The sequence below is a fragment of the Vulpes vulpes genome, chromosome 9, assembly GCF_048418805.1.
Source record: "Vulpes vulpes isolate BD-2025 chromosome 9, VulVul3, whole genome shotgun sequence".
NCBI lineage: Eukaryota > Metazoa > Chordata > Mammalia > Carnivora > Canidae > Vulpes > Vulpes vulpes.
Genome location: NC_132788.1, coordinates 103,708,871 through 103,729,283, shown reverse-complemented (window position 1 = coordinate 103,729,283; position 20,413 = coordinate 103,708,871). Strand labels below are relative to the sequence as shown.

The window sequence follows — 20,413 nt, the reverse complement described above, 5'->3', positions numbered from 1 at the left end:
TGTCCGTTCAGCCGGTGTTCTCAGCCCTTCACCACATTGCCCTGTTCAACATTCCACTCCCTCCACATCATTCATACTTGTTGGTGCACCTGAACACCTCACACTGGGTCCAATCACCAGGCCTTTGCACAAGCTGGGATGGCCTCCTCGCCCAGAGTGGGGCGATCTTCTGGGTCCACAGAAGTGTCCGTTCAGGGTGGTTTGATGGAATCACTCTCTCCTGCACAGCTCCCATCCCACCAAGCATCCTCTTTCATGGCTGACTGATGGGGAGGGGTGGGATGTTGTCAAAGCAGTGTTTATTGCTGACTAGGGCATGGGTAGGTAGGGGTCTGGGGGGCCCGAGGGTCTATGTTCCCAGCCCCACAGCCCCAGGGGCGAGGGGAGCCTAGAGGCACATGGCTTTCCTGAAGATTGACCAATCTCAACACTGCTGGGCCCTGGAACTTGGAGACAAACTCATCCTCGTATTGGGTTGAGAAGAAGCGCTGTCCACCCAGCGGGGGCTCAATGTGGCCATACTTGCACTGTGAAGTCAGGGCGGGCAGCCTGGCAAGATAGCCTGGAGCTTGGCTGGCCTACCTGGGCCCACCCCATATGACCCTTACATCGTCCCCCCCATAGGATCCTGGGAGCACAAAGGCTGATGATTGGGTTCTGAGGAGGTGGGCTGTTTGGAGCCTAGTTTGGGCTGACCCAGGAGCTGGATGAGAAGCTGGAGAGAAACCCGGGGCCCCCCCACAGGACCTCAGGACCGCGGTGACCCTAGGCAACGGGGAGCTAACCCTCAGCTGGGGGTATAATAACTGTGGCTGGTGATACGAAGATGTCCTTGAGCTGACCCTGACCCTGACATTAAGATGACCCTGTGCCCGGGGTCACCCTCGAGAGACCCTGAGCGGACTTGACACTAAGTCTGGGCCTGAGGAGATGGTATTATCATCCATAAAGCTGCACTGATGTGGGGGGGTCACCGGGTCAGGGAGATACCCCTCCCCCGCCCTCACCCGCTGTAGCATGTCCTCAGTCACGGAGGCCGGAGCTGTTCTGTGAGGCTTCAGCATCTTCTGGTTCGTGGTTAAAAAATCTGTTTCTGGAGATTTGGGTGGGGGTAGTCGAGCTGAGGGGCTGAGGGTGGAGAGGCTTGGCCCCTGGGCGGGAACGCGCGAGAACAGGGATGGGGTAGGACTTGGCGAAGCCAGAGCCGGCGCTGAAGTTGGCGGGGAGGATGGAGAAGGAGGCGGGGAGGATGGGGAAGGAGGCCGGGAGGATGGGGAAAGAGGCGGGGGGGGGGGGGGGGGGGCGGGGCAAGCACCGGCTGGAGGGCGGGGCCAGGGCCAGGGGCGGGGCCAGAGTCTGACGGAAAAGCGGGGCTTAGAGTCGGGACTGGGCCGGGGGTGATGCCTCGGTGGAGGTGGGGCATAGGGGGGAATCAAGTCCTCGAAGGGGCGGGTCGTCCAGGGGCAGAGTTGCGATCGCGACCCACCCACCGCGCGGGATCTCGCTCTTCAGGAGGCGGAGCCAGGGCCGGGCAGTGGGCGGGGCGAAGCCGGCCGGGGCGGGGCTAGAGCTGCGTCGGGAAGGGAGCCTCCCCGCCCCCCCCCCCGCCCCCCGCAAACCGCGCACTGTAGGTGCCCTGGGGCAGGCTGCTCTGCAGCAAGTGGAGACTGGGCGCCTTCTGCGACTTCTGTGCCTTCTCGGGGGGGCAATAGTCCGAGCCCATGGAGGTCTGGAGGAACTGCCCGAGCAGCGAGGAGTCCCCGAGGCACACGTGGCTCTTCAGTTTATCGTGAGGCACGTGGCGGCCGGGTGGCTTGGTCACCGGCAGCTGTAGGACCGCGTGGCATGTGGGGAGCTCCCGGGGTCTCCCAAAACCCGGGGGAGAGAAGAGGCCAGCGCCCTGCGGCCTTGGATAGCTCACACCCTCTCTGGGGCCCACATCGCTGGCGCTGGGAGCAGGCTATGTATCTCATTTTGCAGACAGAGCCACTGAGGCTCCGAGTGGTTGAGTGCCTTAACCCTAGACCGGCAGATAGATCCAGGAGATCCCCCCACCCACACACACACACTTGTCAAGCTCAGTCTCACCTCAAGGCCTTTGCACTTGCTATTGGTACTGCCCTGGAAACCCTTTTACCTGGTGAGCCTGAGCCTGGGCCTGGGGGGGTGGGGGGTGTCTCCCTCCCCCTTCCTGCTGACCTGGCCATGGAAGGAGTGCATGGAGGTGGTGAGGCTGCCCGGACCAGGGCACCAGTTTCCTTCCAGGATGTGCGATGCTGGAGTCTGGTCATGGTGAAGAACAAAACGCTCTGCCAGTGGCAGAGCGGGTGCTGAGCAGACCTGGGAGGCCACTGTGGGGAAGGGGGCAGGGGGAGGGTGGTGGGACCGGCAGTAGGCTCACCTGGCTCTCGGGCATAGAAGTGTTCAGCCTTGGTGGTCCTGTCACGGAACAGGCCATCTCCAGGACGAATATTCACATGGTGGATGTGGGCTGTGGCCTGAGCCTTGTCATACCTGCAGATAAGGATGGGATTCATCTGATCTGGGCCCTTGCAACTCGGAGGAAATGGGAGAGGGGCAGACTTCCCAAAGGCCAAGCCATGGGGTGCTAATGGTGGGTGACCTGATACAGTAGAGAGCCTTGCTGGTAGGGGATGGAGGTCTCAGAGGTAGAGTACTGGCCCTAGAGCCTTGGGCGGCACACTCCACATGTCAGAGAGCCCTTTGCCCTGTCCTGGTAGAAGGCCACCATCCCTTTTTACCTGTCTGGGGGCAGATCCTGAGGCCTGTAGGCTTGTTTCTGCTCTGAACACATGGGCCCATAGCCAATCTTGAAGTCTCCCAGTTCCACGCTGGAAGAGGCCTGGGGGCGGATAGAGGTGGAAAGGGCAACACCAGCCAGCCCCTCCTGCTGCCCTCCCCAGCAGCACCAGCCCCGCCTCGATTTACCCTCTTACACATCAAGGCAGGTGGGCTCGGCAGAGCCTGGAAGTGTCTCTGGTAGGAGGTCCCATTGTCCTGTCTCCTGTGGTCCCACCTGAGGGGGTTCAGGCCCCCTGAGGAGGAACAAGAGTGAGCAGAAAAGGACACTGAGCCTCTGCAGCCTCAGGCCCACTGGGATGCAACTCCCTGCCTGGAAAGGGGAGCTGGGCCGCCCTGACTAGCCTCGCCTGAGGGCTGTGTGGAAAACACCAAAAAATAGGGGCTCCTGGGTGGCTCAATGGGTTAAGCATCTGCCTTTGGCTTAGATCATGATCCCAGGGATCTGGGATCAAGCCCCACATGAGGCGCCTGCTCCTCGGGGAGGTGGCTTCTCCCTCTCCCTTGGCCCTCCACCCCACTCATGTGTATGCATCTTCTTTCAAATAAATAAAGAAAATCTTTAAAAAAAAAAATAAAAAAGGAAACACCAAACATAATACAAAGAATGATACAAGAATAGCTACCAAGTATTGAAATAGGAATCTAGGGTAAGCGCTTCAAGCCTCATCTGCAGGGTTCATCTTATTCTCCCCACTTTACAGCCTCAGAGAAGCCAAATGACTTGCCAGAAGTCACGAAAATTCAAAACCAGAACCGAGTCAAACCCAGATCTGACAATCCCTGAGTACAGCTTGGAGGGACTTTGGACTAGTGACGTCCACCAGCAGTCCCTTAGAGTCACAGAATTGGAAAATCCAAGTGGCAGCTACTCTTTTTTTTTTTTTTTTTTTTTTTTTAGTGCTCACCCTATGCCAGGTGCATCATGCACTCTGGGCTCTTTTGGCTTCACCAGCTCCTATGAAGTGGGGTGCTATTGTTGCACCCATTTTGCAGATGAGGAAAATCCAGGCTTGGAGAGGTCGACTTGCTCAGAGTCTCGTATCTACTAGGGTGGCAGGGCTGGGGTGGGGGTGACTTAGATTTGTCTGATTCCAAACCACCATTCATGGCTTCTGCCCATGGCACAGGCCCTTGAGAAAAATTCAGGAGCTTATGCCATTCGATGGATATAGAAACCAAGGCTCAGGGAGGTTCCAGGTTTTCTTGGGCTCGGTACTATTGACATTTGGGGCTGGATAATCCTGGACTAGGGGGAGCTGTCCTGTGCACGGTAGGACGTTTAGCAGCATCCTCGGCCTCCATTCACTCCCTGCTAGTGGCACCCCTTGACAACCAAAGCGATCTCCAGGGGCACCTGGGTGGCTCAGTGGTTGAGCATCTGCCTTTGACTCAGGCTGTGATTCCGGGGTCCCGGGTTAGTGCCGGGGCATACCGCTCCCCACAGGGAGCCCGCTTCTCCCTCTGCCTGTGTCTCTGCCTCTCTCATGAATAAATAAATAAAATCTTAAGAGAAAAACAAACAATCTCCAGATCTAGCCACGCGTCCCCTGGGGGAGGGCGCGGAGTCCACGCCCCCCACCCCCCACCACTGGGCTGGCACATCGCGCCGGCGCCCGGGGCGCGCTCACCGAGGTGGCAGCAGGGCGCGCGGGGCTGCGGGCACGAGGCGCGGAGCGCGTAGAAGTCCTGGTAGGTGGTGGGCGGGATGCGCAGCTTGGCCGGGTCGCCGGGCGCCACCGAGTCGCGGTCAAAGATGAGACGCGCGCCGTGGATCTGCTCGCGGGCGCGCGCCGGCGCCTCGGGCCAACCGAAGTCGGCGCGCACGGTGGAGGCGCCGGTGCGGACGCGCGCGGACGCGCGCACGCGCAGGCCGCTGCCCTGCAGGGCGGGGGCGCGCTCCCGCGTCTCGGGGCGCGTGCACGGCGGCGGGGGCGCGAACGCGCGGTGCGTCTCGGACCGGAGCTCGGCGCCCCGCGAGCGCGCGTCCTGGGGCAAGAGGGACCCTCGCGGCGGCTGCTGGCACCGCGGCGCGCCGGGGACGCCCGCGTGGGCCGGGAAGTCCCGATGCGACGTGGACTGCATGGCGCCCGCGTGCAGCCGCGGGTCGGGCCCCAGTGCAAAGTGCGAGGCCTTGAGGAAGGCCCGCCGGGACAGCGGGCAGGGCAGCGGGGCGACCGCGGCCATCGCGGGACAGGGCGCCACCTGCGAGGGGCGGAGGTCCGGGAGTGAGCCAGGGCCCGGCCGCCCGAGGACAATGCTGCCTTTGACTCTTGCAGTGTGCCTGGCGCGGGGCACTCGGCGGAGGGCCGGGGACGCCGTACAGAGCAGGCGCAGCCCCGTGCCTGCCCCCACCCCGGGAAAGGCAGGCGTAGCATCATTCATTTGACGCTTACTGTGTGCCCCCTGGAAGGGGGGACCGTCAGATAACAAAACGGACTGAGATCCGTGCCCTTGCGGGGTTCATAATGGGGCGTGGAGGTAACAGACAACACTGAATGAGTGCACACCCATACATTGCAGAGTTAGGAGAAGGGGCTAAGTGCTGCGGGTAAAAGCATCACACAGGGTAGGAGGATGGGGGGTGAGGGTGGGAGGGTTGCGGGTTTAAATGGGATAGTGTCACTGAGATGAGGAGCAAAGAGCTGTGAAAGGGGGGAGAGGAGCTTCTGGGTGCCTGAGGGAACAGCATCCCAGGCAGAAGGAACAGCAGGTGCAAAGGCCCCTCTGGAGGCCACTACAAAATGAGCATCAGGAAGGGCTGGGACATGGGACACCCGGGTGGCTCAGTGGTTGAGCGTCTGCCTTTGGCTCAGGGCATGATCCCGGGGTCCTGGGGTCGAGACCCCCACCGGGCTCCCTGCAGGGAGCCTGCTTCTCCCTCTGCCTGTGTCTCTGCCCCTCTCTGTGTGTCTCTCACGAACAAATAAAATCTTAAAAAAAAAAAAAAAAAAAAAAGGGCCGAGAGAATTAACCATTGTTTTTTAGTTTGTCTGCTACAGGAGCCCCCTCTCCTCACCCTCACTTAGGGGTCAAGGCCATGGCTCTCCCCTCTATGTCTGCTCAGTCCTGGCCACTGTCCCATCTCTGCCACACACTTCCTCATGGGCCCTCCTGCCCTCTGCAGTTGTTCTCCTGGATCTCTTCCAGTCCTCAAACTCTCTGAGGCTGAGACACCTCTCACTGCACTTCGCTCATCTCCAGCTCCCGGCTGCCAGCAGCCCGCTTAGCTGACTGGGCCTTTCTTGCCTTTCGTCAGAGCAGAGGAGTCTCTCCTCCCAGCGCCTCAGAGACCAGCCCCTAGGGTGCCACCAGCATCCCAGGAGCTGGCCAGCCCTGCCCGGACCCCATCAGCTCACAACTAGCTCATGTTGACCTCTTTAGAAAACAGGCATCAAGCATTTTAACAACACCACAGTTTTTCAGCACCTGTGTTTGCTTTTTTGATCATTTTGGCACCTAAAATAGTTGAGCAGGGGTAGCCTGGGTGGTTCAGCGGTTTAGCGTCGCCTTCAGCCCAGGGCCCCACCCTGGAGACCCGGGATCAAGTCCCACATCAGGCTCACATCAGGCTCCCTGCATGGAGCCTGCTTCTCCCTCTGCCTGTGTCTCTGCCTCTCTCTCTCTCTCTCTGTGTCTCTCATAAATAAAATCTTAAAAAAAATAAAATAGTTGAGCATTGAGAAGTCCTCAAATAGTTTATGGAGAATCTGACAACTGAAGTTACTAGTTAGGTCACCTTGGAATAAGTGATTGGGCTCCTGTGAACTTCAGCTTCCATAGCAGGGATGAGCACATGCTACTTACCTCAAGGGGTGGCATGGGGACTTATGAGTCCTAGAAAATGCGCTTGGCCTCCGGCCTGACCCTGAGATTCCTTCTGTCCCCAGTCTCCCAGAGGATGCTCACATGTTCCTTCCAAGGCTGCGTCCCGCTGTGGTCCAGAACTGCCCATTGTGACCAAAGAGCTGTCCTCAGATGGTGCTGTCACAATGGTCCCCCAGCAATCCTGAGGGCGGCTGGGAGGAAGATCTGGAGGGAGGCCAGGGGATCCTGCCTCCTGAGAGCTCAGGAGAGCTTGGCAAGTGACTAGACTTCCCCGAGCCTCAGTTTTGTCATCTAGAAAATGGGGTTGAGAATGGCAACCACTTCAGAAAGCAGCATTGAGGGGCAGCCGGGTGGCTCAGGGGTTTAGCGCCACCTTCAGTCCAGGGCCTGATCCTTGAGTCTTGGGATCAAGTACCGGGATCCAGTCCCAGGATCGAGTCCCACTTCGGCTCCCTGCATGGAGCCTGCTTCTCCCTCTGCCTGTGTCTCTGCCTCTCTCTCTGTGTCTCTCATGAATAAATAAATAGAATTAAAAAAAGAAAAAGCAGCAGTGAGGATTTGAAGCCACAGGCTGCTGGTATTCATTATTATCATTTTCCAAAGTTTTTCTGCTTGTCTGCTCCCTCACATTTCCCACACAGGACTAGCCAGTGTCTTTGGTCTTTGGGGGTCACTACAATGATTAATGTCATTCTAAGGCTCACAGATCTCCAAGGTACCTTTTTTTTTTTTTTTTTTTTTTAGAGTTTATTTATTTACTAATGAGAGGCACAGAGAGAGACAGAGACATTGGCAGAGGGAGAAGCAGGCTCCCTGCAGGGGGCCTGATGTGGAACTCGATCCCAGGACCCCGGGATCACGACCTGAGCTGAAGGCAGTTGCTCAACCACTGAGCCACCCAGGTGCCACGAGGATCTTCATTTTTATCAGAAAGTCTCAGGAATGAAGTAAGAATGAAGCTGCCATTGGTAAAAAAAACAGCAGTCAGACTATCCAGGAAAACTGAATGTCCAGTTGCTGCTGTGGTTTGGACAGTGCTCATGTTTTGCCCGCATTCAGACGTGATTACGGGGCGAGCTTGTTTTGTCTTGTTCCACTGCGGTCACGGAGAGGCCTTGACCACCGCTGGCATTCTGCAAAATTATTTATGTCCAACAGGAGAACACCAGGGCTTAGCTGGGACTGCCAGGCCAGCTCCTAGCAACAACAGGGCCAGCTGGGAACACCAGGCTAGCTCCTGTCTCTCTCTCAAAGGTCAAGTTCAACCCTAACCAGATGGCGGAGGACACTGTGAGGGCTGGGCAGGGCTTGCAAGACTCACTGCTGCGTGCTCGATGCCTGGCACAGGACCTGGCCCTCAGTGGTCACGCAGAAAGGGGCTGTGCTGTTAACCAAGCTGTCAGGGGCAGCGTGGGCTCAAAAGAAGGGATCTAGCCACTCCTGTGGCAGCAGCAGGCTCTCCAGCCCAAGACCCGCCTTCCCTCTGCAGGCCTTGGGCTCGGCTTGGACTTTTTTCTGCTGCAGGAACAGTGTCCCTAGTTAGGGGGTGGGAGCACACAGACACCTGTGCCCAAGTCTTAAGCAAGGAGGACTGTGGTCAGATGTGGGGGTTAAAGAGTCTCTTGAGATGTTGTCGGGAAGGCAGACCCGGGGCAGGCAGAGTTTGGGGTCCCGGACTTGGAGAGAGGAAGCGGGCTGCCTATGGAAAGGGCTGTGGGCCAGGAGGTAGTGGATAGATTCGACATTTTGGTGCACGGGGAGACAAAGAGGTGAGCATGATGTCCAGGTCTGTGACTGGGTGGCTCAGTGACTGGCGGGGCTGCCCTGAGATGGGAACACGGGAGAAAAAGATGTTCGAGGATGATGCTTAAGTCCATTGGGACATGCTGAGGATGGGGATGGGGTTGGTGGGATTTGCAGGGAAAGTGTCCAGGGGGCAGGTAGGTTAGGAGTCAGGTCACGATTTAAAGAGGCATGAGGGAGAGGCCAGTGGCGAGGGGCCCAGGGAAGTCAGAGGAGTGGATGGTTTCTCAGGATAGTGCGGATGGAGTGTGAGCACAGAGCTTTGGGTGAGGAGCTGAGCCCTGCCGGCTACGGCACTGATTGAGAACTTGAGAACTTGTCTTGTGCCAGGCTGTGGGAACATAGCTGTGACCAAGACATATCAAAGTCCTCACATTCTGATGAGAGACAACTAGGCAACTAGATAAAGAAGCAATATAGTTAATGTTAGATAATATTCCAAGCTAAGGAAAAATAAGGCAGCAGGAAATGTGGGAAGTGCCCAGGAGGGTGTGATGGGGCAGTCCCATGAGAAGATGATGTTCCAGTAAACAGGAGGAAGAGGTGAGGGAGGGAGCCATGTGGGAATCTGGAGGGAGAGATTCTAGGCAGAGGGCACAGCCAATGCAAAGGCCCTGGGGGCAGGAGTGTACTATAACTTTAAGGACCAGGAGGAAGGCAGTGTGGTTGGAAAGAAGGGAGTGAGACACTAAGAGTCATACAAGTTGAAATAAAGGGGAAATATTTTCCAAAAGGCAAGCAGTCAACATCATTAGTCATGAGGGAAATAAAAAGCAAGGCAATAGGAGATATCCACCCAGCAGGATGGCCATAATAGTAACGAAGCAAAATAAAAGTGTTGGCAAGAGGGGCACCTGGGTGGCTCGGTCGGTTGAGCATCTGCTTTCAGCTCAGGTCATGATTCTGGGGTCCTGGGATCAAGCCCTGTGTCAGATTCTCTGCTCAGCAGGGGGAGCCTGCTGCTCCCTCTCCACCTGCTGCTCCCCCTTGCTCCCTCTCTCTCTCTCTCAAATAAATAAATAAATGAAAAACTTAAAAAAAAAGTGTCAAGAATGTGGAGAATGTTGAGCATTGCTGGTGGGAATGTAAAGTGGTGCAGCCAATGTGGAAAACAGTCTGGTAGTTCCTCAAAAAATCAAACACACAGCCACTGTATGACTCAGTCATTCCACTCCTGGGTGTTTACCCAAAGGAACTGAAGTTGAAGGAAGATACACAGACCCATGTTCATAGCAGCATCATTCAGTCTCCAAAATGTGGAAATGGCCCAAGGATCCATCAATGGCTGAATGGATAAACGAGATGCGGTAGGTCCATACAAGGGAATATTATGCAGCTGCAAAAAGAATGAAGTATTGATATAAGCTGCAATGTGGATGAACGTCAGAAACATGATGCTAGGGGCACCCAGGTGGCTCAGTGGTTGAGCATCTGCCTTTGACTCAGGTCATGATCCTGGGGTCCTGGGATCAAGTCCTGCATCAGCTCCCCACAGGGAGCCTAGTTCTCCTTCTGCCTGTGTCTCTGCCAGTCTCTCTGTGTATCTCTCATGAATAAATAAATAAAATCTTAAAAAAAAAAAAAAAAGAAAAAGAAACGATGCTAAGCGAAAGAAGCCAGACACAAATGGTCACATATTGCAGTATCCCAGTTATATGAAATATCCAGAATAGGTAAACCCACAGAGACAAAGCAGATGGGGGTGGGGTAGGAAAGACTAGATTTACTGCTTGCCAGAGTTACAGGGTCTTCTCCAAGGACGATGAAAATGTTTTGAAGCTAGCAAGGGCTGATGTTCTTACCTGCAGGTGTCCTAAATGTCATTGCACTGTACATCTTAGAAAGGTGCCTCGGGATCCCTGGGTGGCGCAGCGGTTTAGCGCCTGCCTTTGGCCCAGGGCGCGATCCTGGAGACCCGGGATCGAATCCCATGTCGGGCTCCCGGTGCATGGAGCCTGCTTCTCCCTCTGCCTGTGTCTCTGCCTCTCTCTCTCTCTCTGTGACTATCATAAATAAAAAAAAAAAAAAAAAAAAAAAAAAAAAAAAAAAAAAAAGGTGCCTCATACGTGAATTTTACGATTTGGAAGAAAAAAAAAAAAAAAGGGAAAGGGTCATGTTAACTTCTTGAAAAATCTCACTTGCGGGGATCCCTGGGTGGTGCAGCGGTTTGGCGCTTGCCTTTGGCCCAGGGCGCGATCCTAGAGACCCCGGATCGAATCCCACATCGGGCTCCTGGTGCATGGAGCCTGCTTCTCCCTCTGCCTATGTCTCCGCCTCTCTCTCTCTCTGTGACTATCATAGATTAAAAAAAAAAAAAAAATCTCACTTGACCTTTTAAACATTTTATTTATTTATTTGACAGAGAGCGCACCACTCACGGGCAGGGGGAAGCAGGAGTGGGAGAAGCAGACTTCCGGCTGAGCTGGGAGCAGGATGCCAGGCTCCATCCCAGGACCCCGGGATCATGACCTGAGCTGCAGGCAGGTGCTTAACCCACTGAGCCACCAGGCACCCGGCATCTGACTTTCGGATGAGATCATACATGCCTGTTGCACAAAGTTATACGAGATGCTGGTTGTTAACTACACTTACTGTAATCGTTTCACGGTATCTGTGAGTCAGACTTTTGTGCTATGCACCTGAAATCCATACAGGACGTACACATCAATTATCTCGCAATAAATCGGGGGCGGGGGGAGCTACAAACTGGTACAAAGGGACACCTGGGTGGCTCAGTGGTTGGGCGCCTGCCTTCCGCTTGGGTCGTGGTCCCGGGGTCTTGGGATCGAGTCCTGCTTCTCCCTCTGCCTCGGTGTCTCATGAATGCATGAAAAAACAAAAACCTGGTACAAAGGTGAACAACTTAATATCCCTCTTCCCAGCCGCGCAGTTAGCTACCCTCTCCGGCGCAGCCCCAGTTACCGGGCTCTCGCCTATTCTAGAACGAGTCTAGGAGTTGCCTTAATTTTCCAAAAAGGCCTTGTACATGCTCACTAGAGCCGAGCAGACAGGTTGCTTGGTGCTTCCGCCCGGCCATTACTTTTGTGGGTGGACGGTTAACGCTGAAAAGGCGACCGGTGGCGGGGCCGAGGGCTGTCCGGGTGCCCAGGCCCGGGGAGTGCACACGCGGCTGCCACCCCGCTGCGAGCCGCCGCTGCGGGGACAAAGGGTCGCGACCGCGCCTGCGCACAGCTTTCCGGGGGGCGTGGCCTCGCCCCTCGCCCCGCCCCCCGGCGCTGCGCGCTGACGTCACGGCGGAGTTGCCATGGCGGCGCTGAGCGGCCTGGCGTCGGCGCTGGAGTCGTACAGGGGCCGGGACCGCCTGGTGAGGCTGGGGCGGAGCGCGGCCGGAGGTCCCCGCGCGGGGCCTGAGCTCGGAGCCGGGACGCGGCGGCCAGACAGGGCGGGTCGCCCAGGATCACCCCGCGCAGAGGCGCGCTCCCGGCTGGGCTCCGACCCTGTCCCCGAGCGGTGGACATAGGCTGTTTCTGGTCACCCTCCAGGGCTGGGTGTTGTCGATACCAACCGGATCCGCACGTTTGGACATTTGGGATCCGACCCGCCCACTGAAGACGGGCACGGGGCTGTCCCAGTCGGTGTGGCAGGGCTCCCCCATGGCTGCACATTGAGGTGGCGACCGGATCCCCCGTGACTGGGCACTTAGGTTGTTACAGTGCACCCTGGCTGGACGTTTACAGGCCGCCCGGATCGTGTCTGAACATTTAGGATCTGACCAGGCCGCTGTAGTGGGTCCCCGGGTTGTCCCTAGCGATCTTATACGGGGGGTCTAGGATTTTGTAGGCCCTTCCCGTTATGGCTGGAAGGCCCTTGAAGGCGGACTCTCAGCTTGTTCCTACATAAGCTGCTGTTTTCTAGGTTGGCATTTAGGTCGTGCCAGGAAATGTACCAGTGGTGGGCACTTAGGTTCCAGTCACCTCCCTTATGATTGGGCACTCTGGTGGTTTTTTTTTTTTTTTATAATCAGTTTTTTTTTTTAAGATTTTATTTATTTATTTATTCATGAAAGACACACACACAGAGAGGCAGAGACACAGGCAGAGGGAGAAGCAGGCTCCATGCAGGGAGCCTGATGTGGGATTCGATCCTGGGACTCCAGGATCACGCCCTGGGCCAAAGGCAGGCGCTAAACCGCTGAGCCACCCAGGGATTCCCCCCCCCCCTTTTTTTTTTTAAGATTTTATTTATTTATTCATGAGAGACACACACACAGAGAGGCAGAGACACAGGCAGAGGGAGAAGCAGGCTTCCTGCAGGGAGCCCAATGCAAGACTCAATCCCAGGACCCCGGGATTGAGACCTAAACCAAAGGCAGACGGTCAACCACTGAGCCACTGGGGCATCCCTGGGCATTCAGGTTTTAATAAATTCCCAAGCTGTACATTTAAATTGCAGAGTTTCGCTATTACAGAGGGACCGAAAAGAAATTATAAGTGAAAATCATATGTAAAACAACAGGAAGAAGCGATTTCTGGAAAGCAGATGAACTAAGGATGTGAGGGCGGTGAAGGTGACCCAGTTCCCAATGCCCCAAATCACCCGCTGGGTGGGTTCCTTCTCACTGAAGTAATTCAAGCAGGTTACCTTTTTTGCCCACTGGGCTGAGGCCTCATCACTTCTCCATTCCCCAGGCCAGCTACAGGCTTTGGTCCAGCTGCGTAGGTGCAAATATACACGTCCACCTCGTCCTCCTGCCTGCTGGGAAAAGGAGGACCCAGGAGGTGGGACATGGTTTCATTTTCTTGCCTCCAGCACATCTGTCTCCAAAGGCTGTGCCCCTCAGGGACAAAGGCCAGCACTCCTTTGGAGTCCCCACAGGGACTTTTGGACAATGAGGTCATGTTTCTCCATGTGTCCCACCTGCAAGTATCTCTTTAAACTTTCAGCTTTTGTTTTTTAAATTTATATATATTTTAATATTTTATTTATTCATGAGAGACACACAGAGAGAGGCAGAGACACAGGCAGAGGGAGAAGCAGGCTCCCTGCAGGGAACCCGATGTGGGACGATCCCGGGACCCTGAGATCATGACCTGAGCCAAAGGCAGACGGTCAGCTGCTGAGCCACCCAGGCGCCACTAAGCTTTCAGCGTTTATTGGGAGTTTGTTGATCTAGCCTGCACACCCCGTACTGCACTTGACCCCCAGGGGACCCATGGCCCTGGGTCATGGGGGCCGACCCGGCTCAGCCCAGGAGCTGGGCCCTGCTGACTGCCTGTGGTCTCCCGCAGATCCGAACACTGGGCTACTGCTGCCAGCTGGTTGGCGGGGTCCTGGTGGAACATTGTCCAGCCCGGTCAGAAGTGGGGACGCGCCTGCTCACACTGTCCTCCCAGCTCAGCCACTGCAGGACTGTCCTGCGACTCTTTGACGACGTGGCCATGTTTATCTACACGAAGCAGTATGGCCTGGGGCCAGAGGTAACGGGGTGCGGGGGGCCATAGAGAGGGCGGCGCAGGCTCGGGGCAACCAGCCTTTAACGGAGATGTCTAAAGGCAACTGTGTGGACAGATTTATTATTATTATTATTCTTTTTAAAGATTGGTTATTTATTTATTTATTTATTTATTTATTTATTTATTTATGATAGAGAGGCAGAGACACAGGCAGGGGGAGAAGCAGGCTCCATGCAGGGAGCCCAATATGGGACTTGATCCAGGAACTCCAGGATCGCGCCCTGGGCCAAAGGCAGGCGCTAAATCCCTGAGCCACCCAGGGATCCCCCAGATTTATTATTTTTAAGAATTTTGCTTGCTTTTTGTGAGATGATCCGATGTGCTCCTTTGAATTTAAATGAACAATTAGCTGATGCGTTCACGCCTTCCAAGGACTGTATAATTAAAAAGTCTCCCTCCTTTCTGATCCCCTCACCCCGTTGTCCTCTCCAGAGGCAGCTACTCTTCTCAGCTTTCTGGGATCCCTTCACGCGCTCTACACGCACAGACAATCCCACGGTTCACATAAGTAGCTTTGTGCCACGGTCACTGTCCGGCTACTTGCTTTTTTCCTCCTGACCAAGCCCCGCTTGGAGGTCGCTCCATGTTAGTGCAAAACGAGCTCCTTCCTTCTTTGCAGCCACACGGTATAGATACTCTGCTCCATAGCTGGATGCTGCTTTATTTAGCTGATCCCCGCCAGCGGACGTGTAGATGCTGCTGTTCCGACAGCGCTGCAGCATTCCACAGGAATGCCAGTGGGTCTAGGGCCGTGCTCCTCCCCAGGGGCAGTCCTCCTCCCCGCCAGGGCCATTTCCCCAGGGGCTGGGCTCACAAGCTGCCCTGGGCCAGCCTGGCCAAGTGATGCCCCTCCCTCGGCTGCCCTGCGTGTCTCCCGATCCCTTCTATGAGCCACTCAGGTTCAAATGCACCCACTTCTCTTCCACTCCGGAGCCCATGGCCCAGTCACCTCAATCTCAAGTGCTTTCTGGACCTTCCTCCTGTTTTTTTTTTTTTTTTTTTTTTGTGTGTGTGTGTGTGTTTAAGATTTTATTTATTCACGAGAGACACAGAGGCAGAGACACAGGCAGAGGGAGAAGCAGGCTCCTCTCAGGGAACCTGACTCGGGACTCGATCCCAGGACCCCGGGATCACGACCTGAGCCAAAGGCAGACAGATGCTCAACCAGTGAGCCAGCCAGGTGTCCCCTTCCTCCTGTTTTAACGCCCATCTCCTGCCCTCTTTGTTTAGGGCACTCTTCCTGTGTGTCCCCCAGAGGACCCCTCCCCGAACCAACATTTCTGGGTCCCTAGACAAGAGGCGGGGATCCTCTGCACTTTGTCTATCCCTTGGCCAGAACAAGAACTCCTTTTGTTGGGTCCAGTGTTTATGAGTCTGTGAGCATCTCCTCCTCCCCAGTAGGGCCTCGGCCTTGCTGCTTGTCTGGAGACATGGGTGGAATGAGGAAATGTGGGGGCGGGGGGTGGTGCTGCTGCGGGGAGGGCCCTGTTTTCATGGACAGTGAAATATGCCACCGCACCAGAAGGTCCCAGGCAGGATGGGGGAGCTGGCATGGGGTTCAGAGCCCAGAGGGAGGCAGCATCACAGCTGGCTCGTAGGAAGGAAGGGACCTCAGGAAGGGGTTCCTGGGAAGATGAAGAGGAGGGGGAGGGGAATGGCAGGCAGCGAGGATGAGGAGGCTGAAGGCAGGGAAGTGAAGGGGGACACCCCCAGCTTGGAGGCCTCGAGGGAGTGGGGTCCTGAGGGCAGGGCACAGGAATGCAGCCTGGGCACCAGGCTCCTGCAGTCTCACCTGGCCCTGTCCCGCTGGATACAGGTGGTGGCTCAGAACTCAGCTTGGCTTTTGCTATTCGCAGGCCTGAGGCCTGTCCCCGTAGGAGGGGGCAGGTGGCAGGCTCCCCCAAGCACCTCAGTGTGCCAGTTCGGGGGCCGGTGCCTGTGTGTGGAGACGGCGACCCCTCTCTGGTTTGGGAGGTGCCCACTTCCTGGGAGCCCTGCCCTGTGGGGTCAGGGTGCTCTGCACGAGTCCTGAGCCAGGGAGCCTGGCCTGGAGACCCGAGCGCAGGACATGGAAGGCCCTGATGCCGGGCCACCTGAGGGGTCCTACCTGGGAATCAGCTGGGGCCGGGGCGGACTCGGGACCTAGTGAGCCAGAGCCCCTTGGGGGGGGTTGGGGGGCCTGCCGGGCGGGATGTTGCCCCGTGATGGCCATCTGGCTCGGTCTGGGTCCTGCAGGAGGAGGACAGCTTTGTCCGTTGCGTCTCCGTCCTGGGCAACGTGGCCGACCAGCTCTACTACCCCTGTGAGCACATCGCCTGGGCTGCTGATGCCAACATCCTCTGTGTGGACTCCGCCCGGTGGTGGACGCTGAGCACAGCCTTCTGGGGCCTGTCCCTGCTGCTGGGCATTGCCAGGTAAGTGGCCTGAACGCCCGCCAGGTCCAGGGGTCACTAAGACCTGGGCAGAGGGGCCGACAGGCTGGAGGCAGGTGGGTCTTTTCTTCTTCCCTTAGCCTCCTCTTGGGGCCACCCCCCACCCCCACGCGGCTGCTGTGACAGGTTCCCACACCCCCGGTGGCTTTAAACAGCTCCCACTGACTGGCTCACAGTTCCAGGGGTTGAAGTCCAGTGTGGAGTCAAAATCCAGGGGAGGGCTGTGCTGCTTTGGGAGCTCTAGGGAGGAACCTATTCCTGCCCTTTACTGCCTCTAGGCTTATATATATATTTTTAAGATTTTTATTTATTCATGAGACATAGAGACAGACAGAGAGAGAGAGAGAGAGAGAGAGAGAGAGAGAGAGAGTCAGAGACACAGGCAGAGGGAGAAGCAGGCTCCATGCAGGAAGCCCAACGTGGGACTCAACGCTGGGTCTCCAGGATCACGCCCTGAGCCCAAGGCAGACGCTCAACTGCTGAGCCACCCAGGGGACAGTTTCTAGAACTTTCAAATAATGCTTTCTTCCTGAACGTTTTCCTCTCTGTAAAATTTGCTGAGTGGGTGTGCTCGGAGTTCCCTGCCCAGAAAGCACAGGCCTCTCAGATCCCTGGAGGGAGGGAGCGGTGCCCAAGTTCACCGCCACTTGTCTCCAGGCCAGACACTGGTGTTTGGCAGCCCTGGTTTTCCCCAGCTACACTTGCCCTAATCACATTCTTATGGTTGATGGTCTGGGAGATGAACACACCCCAGAGTGGAAGATACAGACCACCTACAGTCCATCCCAGAGAACCCCGCTCTCCATACTCTGGTGATTGTTTCCAGCCTTCGAGGCTCCTTGGTCTACGCGCCCCTCCTGACCCCAGCCTTCCCCATGAGCTCGGGGACACCGGGCTGGCTCACGGCCTCTCCTCAGAGGGCTGGGGACCTCTGGCCCCATGGCACTTCCCGTTCTGTTTTAGAACAGCCTTGGTTTCATTTCTTTTTTCTTTTAAGATTTTATTTATTTATTCATGAGAGATGCAGAGAGAGAGGCAGAGACACAGGCAGAGGGAGAGGCAGGCTCCATGCAGGGAGCCCAACGTGGGACTCGATCCTGGGACTCCAGGATCACGCCCTGGGCTGAAGGCGGTGCTAAACCACTGAGCCACCAGGGGTGCCCTCATTTCTTTTTCTAAAGATTTTTTATTTTTATTTTATTTTTTTAAATTTTTTTTTATTTATTTATGATAGTCACAGAGAGAGAGAGAGAGGCAGAGACACAGGCGGAGGGAGAAGCAGGCTCCATGCACCGGGAGCCTGATGTGGGATTCGATCCCGGGTCTCCAGGATCGCGCCCTGGGCCAAAGGCAGGCGCCAAACCACTGCGCCACCCAGGGATCCCAAGATTTTTTATTTTTAAGTAATCTTTACACCCAACGTGAGGCTCAAACTCACAACCCCGAGATCGAGATCGAGAGTTGTACACTCTACTGACTGAGCTGGCCAGGCGCCATGGTTCCATTAATTTTTTAAAATAAACTTTTTTTTAAGATAATTTATTTATTCATAGACACACACACACACACACACACACACAGACAGAGAGAGAGAGAGAGAGAGAGAGAGAGAGGCAGAGACACAGGCAGAGGGAGAAGCAGGCGCAATGCAGGGAGCCTGACGTGGGATTCGATCCAGGATCTACCAGGATCACGCCCTAGGCTGCAGGCGGCGCTAAACTGCTGCGCCACCAGGGCTGCCCAAATAAACTGTTTTTAGAGTTTTCGGTTCACAGCACAACTGAACTGGAAGTAGAGTCTCTATAGCTTCCCACCCACCCCACGGCCCCTCCACTACCAGAATCCCCAGCAGTTGATGAACCTGCATCGATAAGTCAAGCACCCCAAGTCTGTGGATTGCTTTAGGATTCGTCTCCGTGTTGCATATCCTGTGGGCTTGGACAGAGGTCTAATGAGACAGATCCTCTGTCATGGTCTCACGGGGTAGTGGCAGTGCCACCAAACCGTCTGTGCTCTGCCTATTGCATTCATTTTTTAGAGCATGTGCTTTTCCCTCATTTCTCTTTTTGGTGTGAGCAACTGGGGGGGGGGGGGGTCCCGACCAGGTGTGTGTAAGACCCCAAGGCGTCTGAGAATCACCAGGGAGGTTGCCGAGATGCAGATGCCCAGGAGCCTAGAGGTGTGGATCCTGCTAGTCTGGGGACCCGGGGCCCAGGAATTGGCGTTTTGCCCCTGCCTGCCAGGAGGCTCTGAAGCAGATCTGCTTACCTCACTGCAGGTGCTGACTTGTGGCCCAGACTCTGGGGACAGGTCACCTGGGCAGGTACACATGCCTGGCTCCGATGTCAGGAGCACTGGATGCTTGGGGTACTGGGATGGAGCCTGGCTCGTCTGGCCCCCTGATTGGCGGGGAGCCTGCTTCTCCCTCTCCTTCTGCCCCCCGCCCCCCCCCCCCCCCCGCCATGTGGACGTGCACGCCTGCGCAGGCTCTTTCAAATAAGTAAAATCTTAAAAAAAGCAGCACTGGATGCTTCCAGATATCGTGTGGACAGTCTAGGCAGGTCAGGGTGCAAAGTAGGAGTCCCCAGGAGCTTCTGAGGCACAGCCAGGACTGGAGCTCTGGGAGGCGCGGGACGGTTGGAGCCACCCGGTGAGCTCAGCAAACTTTACAGGGAACCTGTGGCCCTGGTGGTGGGCGCCAGTGTCCCCTCAGGCTGGCCATGGGGCGCTCACCCCCGCGCCCCCTCCCTGCTTTTCTTGCCTGTTGCAGGTCCCTGTGGCTGGTTCTGACGCTGAGACGGAGGCTGAGGAGCCCCGTGGTGGCCTTCACCAGGTAGGACCTTGGGGTAGCGCCCGGCAGAAAGGCCAGCTTCCTCGGACACGCTGGGGACCATGTGGGTGTCCCTAGCCAGGGAGGGGCTTTGAGTTCTCACCAGTTACCAGCCTCGCCCCCTGGGGGCCACCAATGCTAGGTCACAGGGCCTTACTGCAGCTCCAGGGGCTGGCACAGATGGGGAAACTGAGGCCCTGTTGGCAGGAAGTGGCTGAGCCCACATGGCTGGGCCCCCAGCAGGGAGGATGATCAGGGTGGTTTCTTGAGGACTATGGTCACTGTCACTGTTTCATCCTGGGAGGGGATGTGGGACAAAGCCGTGCCCACCGGCCAGCCACCCCCCCAGCTCCCTGCCTGTTTCCAGGGGCTGGGGTGTGGGTTCGAGACTTCCCATGCCAGTCTGCACCCTGCTCACACCCTGGGTTCCCTCTGGGGGGTGTGACAGGGACTCTGTCCCCGTGGCAGGGTGGGGGACGGCGGCCTCAGCCTCACCATTTCTCATTCATTGTGCTGTCGCCTCTTCCTGCCCGTTTGGGTGGCTGCCGTGTCCCCAGCCGTCTTCTCTTTGCTTCCACAGCCGGCTGCCCCGAAGCAAGCGGAGGGCCATGGAGGCCCAGGTCCGGTCAGAGGTGCTGGCTGTCCTGAGCAACCTGGCCGATCTGGCCAACGCCGTGCACTGGCTGCCTCGGGGCGTCCTGTGGGCCGGCCGCTTCCCCCCGTGGCTCGTGGGCCTCCTGGGCACGGTGTCCTCCCTCCTCAGCGTGTACCAGGCGGTCCAGGCCGGCGGCGGGGAGGCCGCCACCACCCCCTGACGCGGCCCGGGCGGGGTGTGGGTGCGGCCGGAGCCCCGCGAGAGGGCCCCTTCCCACCAAGCAGCGGCCACTCGGGTGGGGGGCTGGGTCTGGAGCGGAGGGAAATCAGTGCCGGGTGTGGGGACACATAACCCAGAGAACGCTCGGGGCAGCCCTGGGCGCCGGCCCGGGGTGGGTCCCCTGGGTGCTGAGGGCCAGGCCTTCCCAACTCGGTTGGGGCTCGGAGGGGGGCTTCTCTCAGGGCCAGAGTAGGGGTCCCCAGGCCTCAGGTGCGGAGAAGGTGCTGCGGGCCTCAGCAGCACCCCGCCTGCCCGCGTCTGCCTCAGGCGAGCCCGAGCCAGGACGGCGTGCGCCAGGCGGGCCTTAGGCAAGTTGAATTGGTGACCGATTAAACAGGGTGCTGGTGCCAGA

General features: G+C 57.0%; 2 protein-coding genes across 11 annotated transcripts in view; one reads left to right on the top strand and one right to left on the bottom strand.

Annotated features, from left to right (window-relative positions):
* The window catches only part of ZNF358 (zinc finger protein 358), a 16,541-nt gene extending 11,519 nt beyond the window's left edge, over positions 1-5,022 (bottom strand). For 2 of the 8 annotated variants that reach the window (XM_072721499.1, XM_072721500.1), the window contains exons 1-5: positions 4,452-5,022; positions 2,950-3,056; positions 2,763-2,863; positions 2,402-2,514; positions 2,200-2,309 (exon numbers count right to left, since the gene is read on the bottom strand). In XM_072721499.1, coding sequence (XP_072577600.1) covers positions 2,200-2,309; positions 2,402-2,514; positions 2,763-2,863; positions 2,950-3,056; positions 4,452-5,007 — 987 coding nt within the window. In that variant the 5' untranslated portion in view covers positions 5,008-5,022. Of the gene's footprint in view, positions 1-1,007; positions 1,094-1,626; positions 1,829-2,199; positions 2,310-2,401; positions 2,515-2,762; positions 2,864-2,949; positions 3,057-4,451 lie in introns of all 8 variants that reach the window. The other 6 variants (XM_072721498.1, XM_072721501.1, XM_072721505.1 and 3 more) reach the window with 6 other exon arrangements.
* On the top strand, positions 4,493-20,413 carry PEX11G (peroxisomal biogenesis factor 11 gamma). 3 transcript variants are annotated; one of them, XM_072721528.1, is made up of 5 exons: positions 4,493-4,512; positions 13,701-13,889; positions 16,161-16,339; positions 19,128-19,190; positions 19,768-20,132. In XM_072721528.1, exons 2-5 carry the CDS (start codon positions 13,851-13,853, stop codon positions 20,000-20,002), a joined length of 516 nt encoding a protein of 171 aa, XP_072577629.1. In that variant the 5' UTR covers positions 4,493-4,512; positions 13,701-13,850; the 3' UTR covers positions 20,003-20,132. The 3 variants fall into 3 exon arrangements, with proteins under 3 accessions (XP_072577629.1, XP_025841431.2, XP_025841432.2); XM_025985646.2 differs by lacking the exon at positions 4,493-4,512 and adding an exon at positions 11,673-11,776 and having other exon boundaries at positions 19,768-20,413; XM_025985647.2 differs by lacking the exon at positions 4,493-4,512 and adding an exon at positions 13,078-13,190.

Coding starts and splice junctions, on each gene's coding strand:
- PEX11G (XM_025985646.2), top strand. CDS start 11,717: ATGGCGGCGCTGAGCGGCCTGGCGTCGGCGCTGGAGTCGTACAGGGGC. Junction 16,340..19,127: donor CTGCTGCTGGGCATTGCCAG/GTAAGTGGCCTG, acceptor TGCCTGTTGCAG/GTCCCTGTGGCTGGTTCTGA. Junction 19,191..19,767: donor CCCGTGGTGGCCTTCACCAG/GTAGGACCTTGG, acceptor TTGCTTCCACAG/CCGGCTGCCCCGAAGCAAGC.